Raw genomic sequence first — 4685 nt, forward strand, 5'->3', positions numbered from 1 at the left:
TGACATTAGAAAGTGTCACATTTATCTTGCAAGTGTACTCTTCTTCAACGTTTGCTTTACTTCCTGGATTTTTCCCACATGGAAATTCTGACCAATCAAGAGCAGCTTTCTCACACAAGGCATTTGATCTGGTCCTCTTGTAAATGCTGCCGTGAGAACAAGAACCAACTCTAGGCAATTATACAACTTTGTGACAACACGAGTCCCTGATTCAGACCAGAGGAGACAACTCTAGGGCTGAGCTCCCTAAAAGTGAATTATTTTAACAGCATTTGTATAGGAATGATTCTGTCCCAAGCTTTTTTTATCCATATAAGAAGTTCATCACTATAAACATGATAACTGTAAGCTGTTTCCACTGTAGTCCTAAATTCTTACCATGATTTAGCCATGAGACATGACAGACGATACGTTGGTCCCTGACCAGTCAACCTGTGTGATATCACTGACAAGGAAGTTCTAGGGTCCAACTTCTGGGAACAAGAACAGTCCATGACATCTAAAGCATTATGTGGCTCTCATTCCTTTTGAAAAGCCTAAAGAAAGAAAGACAAAATTACTGCGTGTTCCTCTGTGTCACAGTTGATACCATCGACACCAACATAATTGTGTGATCCTGTTGGTCAACGCCACGAAACACGTGGAATTTGTCATACTCTGTGAGAGAAGTAGATGTCTTTTTGTCGGGACAACGTGAGGTGTCACAGATGCAGCGTCAGGTGTTGTCCACTACAAGGTCCCCAGTCCCTGAAAAATGGACATAACCTCTGTATTCTGTTGGTTTCAATAGTAAGCTGCTGAGTAAGGGGGTCCTCTGAGGGGGAGGGGTCACCGATCCTTTACGTTTGGTCAGGTATAAAAGGAAAGGGTTAAACAGGGAAGGAAGGCAGTTCAGGAGCAGCACAGCACATCTACAGCTAACATGAGCAACACCAGCATGAACATGAGGGGCAAGGTATACAGAAATTACTTTTTATAATGAGCAGAAATGAGATGTTCATCTTGCTGCTTTTTTTTTACTAACAAATTCACTTTTTTCAGATCACCTTCTACGAGGAGAGGAACTTCCAGGGCCGCTCCTATGAGTGCATGAGCGACTGCTCTGACATGACCTCCTACCTGAGCAGGTGTCACTCCTGCAGGGTGGATAGTGGCTGCTTCATGGTCTACGACCGCCCCAACTACATGGGAAACCAGTACTTCATGAGGAGGGGCGAGTACTCCGACTACATGAGCATGATGGGAATGAGGGACTGCATCAGGTCTTGCCGTATGATCCCCATGGTAGGTAGAAAACAGCATCCGTCATACTATAGTTTTACTGCAGGTAATAACGCGCACAAACTTGATACTAGCCTATTCATTTGTTCTCTATAAAAACAGCACAGAGGCCAGTTCAGGATGAAGATCTACGAGAGGGAGAACTTCGGAGGTCAGATGAACGAGCTGATGGACGACTGTGACAACATCATGGACCGCTATCGTATGAATGACTGCATGTCCTGCAACGTGATGGACGGCCACTGGCTGATGTACGAGCAGCCCCACTACAGAGGCAAGATGATGTACCTGAGGCCCGGAGAGTACAGGAGCTTCAGGGAGATGGGCATGAGCGGCCAGAGGTTCATGAGCATGAGGCGTATCATGGATTCCTGCATGTAAATGTTCACTGAATGTTTCACTAAATAAACACTTTCTATGGTACTTTAACTCTTGTCAAGCTCATTACCTATCTGCCACAGTGAAGTATTATACTGTATTATACCAGATATATGCACTGGGTCATGAAGTTACATTTTTGAAAATTTTCTTGATAGCACACGACTGTTACCTGCACATTTGAACCCAAAACTGTTTTAAATACGATGAGGAATTTGGCTCTACATTTTACTGAAAACCCATCAAACAAAGGCTGAGCATTGTCCTGGAAAGTAGTTAATATTCTGGGTGTAACGAGTCGTAAACATTACAAACTATGGATAATCAAACATTGAACAATGAAATCCAAAGTCGGCTGATATATTTTCAAAGCAAAGTACAAACTGTATTTACTATTCTATACACAAAAGGCATTTAAATCGTCATTGTCTACAACGGAAAGGTTACTAGGGATGCATGATACTGGACTTTTTTGCCGATAAATAACAACTCATTTAACCGACGATCAATACCAATATCAATATATCCACTTTTTCACACCTAATTGTAGTGATTATCAAGTCAGTACTTTTCAGCGTATGTGATATTCATTCATTGTGCAAAATTAAAAAAAGAAAAAAAGAAGCATGTTGGCTGATTCTGATCATTCATTTTAAAGCCAATATCGGCCGATACCGATGATGTGCCATTATTATCCTGCATCCCTACAGGTTATAAAGGAAGATTCAAAATTTCTTGTAATTTAAAAAACAATCTTAAACAAACAGCGGATTCAGTAGCTAAATAGCCTACTTACGAGTGTTGCTGATCAATGCCAGAACACTACATTATTGCATACTGTTAGTGGCGGCTAAAGTAGTTAAAGGTCTGGAACCCATTGTGACCATCTAGAGTATGAAACATGAAGGACATTCGGACTTTAAAACACATCTAATCAGAGATGCAATTGCAGTGATATAGCTAACAGTGGTCACTTGAGCTAGCTTGTATTAGCTAGCTGGGTGTATATAGCACATGTCCCCACCAGCTAACGTTATCTTTCGTTAGCTGTTAGCTAGTTTAGCTCATGTTAGCTAACACGCTACAACTGTGGTGTTCTCATTTTATTTTCTCTAGTGGATGTTATCTGCTTATCTGGTTATCGTGAGCACTCGTTTTGGGTTAAAGTGGAAGAGCCTGGAGCTCCCACCCGTGGTCCTGGGAAGGGCTCGAGACTTGGGATCCACTCACCTATGGTCCCGCCCGGCCTGACCTCCGCGGCCCTGGACGGATGCTCAAGTGTGGGTGAGAGGAGCGGAGAGGAGCGCGGAGGTCAAATAGTGAAGTTTAAGGATGCCTTCGGTATGTTGTTAATGTGATTTTATGGGCAATTTGTCAGTCGAGGTCTCCTCCTCTGCAAAGCAAACTGACCCGGTGGCTACAGGTAATAGCGCAGTTTTGAAACCACTGTTTTTCCGACATGAAGGACTGATTGTTGAGCTGCTGTTAACAGTTAACGGAGTTAACGCTGGATCCCGTTATTTAACCGTTTCAACACTAAATTAAGCAGAGTGACGGACACAAAGCCTTCAATCTGGCTAAAAGACAGCTGAAATGCTGAAAAAAAATTACAGTGGTGAAGTTGGGATTTGTCTCTTGAAGTAATGTGCTCATCGTCTTTTCTGTGTCTTGCAGGCTGCCAGGAGAAGCGGACTGGCCGTCAGATATTGTTTGTGGAAATTTGAAAATAAAGTTTGTCAAATTGACTTTTGTCTCTTCATTGTGCACACTTACACACGAAATAGGGTAACAGTCAGCTATTTTTGAATGTTAGCATTAATTTCTCACATTGACTGGTGAAATATTTGTAGTTTGAAAGGTCCGACCTAAATGAATAAAGGTCGTAGTTAACGAAGCATATGAATATTAATGAAGGAGCGCCCACTGAGCGCGGCTTCTTTTATTGATCGTTTGAACGTCGTGTGGTGGTCATTTTCGATTAAAGGCTCAGCGACATATTGGCAATGAACAAATGCTCTCCCTGCTACGTCTTAACAATCTAAACTTGATACATCAGGCCGACGTCGGCCAGATGTATGTGTGCTATCTGGGATACACCACCAACAGCAAGTGCAAGCTTAAGATTACTTTGCAGTTAAAGTCACTTAACTTAAATCCTGGTTAAATACTGATGGATTCAGCAGTTATGGTGCAGTGTTTTGTTCGACAGTGATGAAGCATTGTGAATTTCCTATCACGTTACCTCTTAGTCACGTCTCTAACGGGGTCCTTTAATGTCTGCTGAGGCTCATGTCCACAAGAATGAACAAACAATGGTGTCCACAGCAGTATGTGTGTGTGTGTGTGTGTGTGATACTCTGGAGTTCAGAACAGCCTTAAAAGAGAGGAAATAACATCTGTGACTTTTCCTGTTTCACAGTTCACAGCATCAGCATCACTCCTCATTTGCTTTGCACTTCTGGGCAATGACACGGAACACATCATGGAATTAGCCAAAAAATTCTGATGCTTGTCTTTTTGTCGTGACGTTGTAAGGCGTCCTAGATGTGGCATCAGTAACAATGATACACTACACAATTCAGTACCATCAGTTGTTGCACCTGACACCATTTACACTCCACATCTTTCAAGTCGGACTTTATTATCATGCTGATGTCATGCAGTCTGAATCATAAGTCTTAATTATTTTCTTTTATATTAACATCCACAGGGTTACTTTTTACACATCAGATGCTTATTTTTATGCATCATAAAGTACAGCAGCTACTGTTAGTATTACATTCAGTATTACAGGGTGACAACATTCAACTATTTAGGTTGTCAGTGTAACTCTAATTGAACTGCCCCTGGCATAATGGTGACACACTGAAACAGACATAACCTTAGAGCTGAAAAAAAGGGCTTTGTGTCATCTGGTCAAAAGGGTAAAATTTCTAAAGTCTTCGAGTGCCGGGTCATATGATTATTCACACTGTAACACAGGCCTGTACAGCGCTCTATACCATGTTGCTGGGTCAGGGGTTTAA

General features: G+C 42.0%; 1 protein-coding gene and 1 long non-coding RNA gene across 4 annotated transcripts in view; one reads left to right on the forward strand and one right to left on the reverse strand.

Moving 5' to 3' along the window:
• LOC126393313 (uncharacterized) overlaps positions 1-748 on the reverse strand; it is a 3123-nt gene extending 2375 nt beyond the window's left edge. Inside the window, exons 1-2 of the long non-coding RNA XR_007570269.1 lie at positions 657-748; positions 379-536 (exon numbers count right to left, since the gene is read on the reverse strand). This is a non-coding gene — a long non-coding RNA (uncharacterized LOC126393313). The remainder of the gene's footprint in view (positions 1-378; positions 537-656) is intronic.
• LOC126393303 (gamma-crystallin M3-like) overlaps positions 1-1710 on the forward strand; it is a 12605-nt gene extending 10895 nt beyond the window's left edge. For 2 of the 3 annotated variants that reach the window (XM_050049393.1, XM_050049395.1), the window contains exons 2-3: positions 1042-1284; positions 1384-1710. In XM_050049393.1, coding sequence (XP_049905350.1) covers positions 1042-1284; positions 1384-1662 — 522 coding nt within the window. In that variant the 3' untranslated portion in view covers positions 1663-1710. Of the gene's footprint in view, positions 1-834; positions 956-1041; positions 1285-1383 lie in introns of those variants that run through there. The other variant, XM_050049392.1, reaches the window with a different exon arrangement.
• Positions 1711-4685: the final 2975 nt, after the last annotated feature.

The sequence above is a fragment of the Epinephelus moara genome, chromosome 7 (assembly GCF_006386435.1).
Source record: "Epinephelus moara isolate mb chromosome 7, YSFRI_EMoa_1.0, whole genome shotgun sequence".
NCBI lineage: Eukaryota > Metazoa > Chordata > Actinopteri > Perciformes > Serranidae > Epinephelus > Epinephelus moara.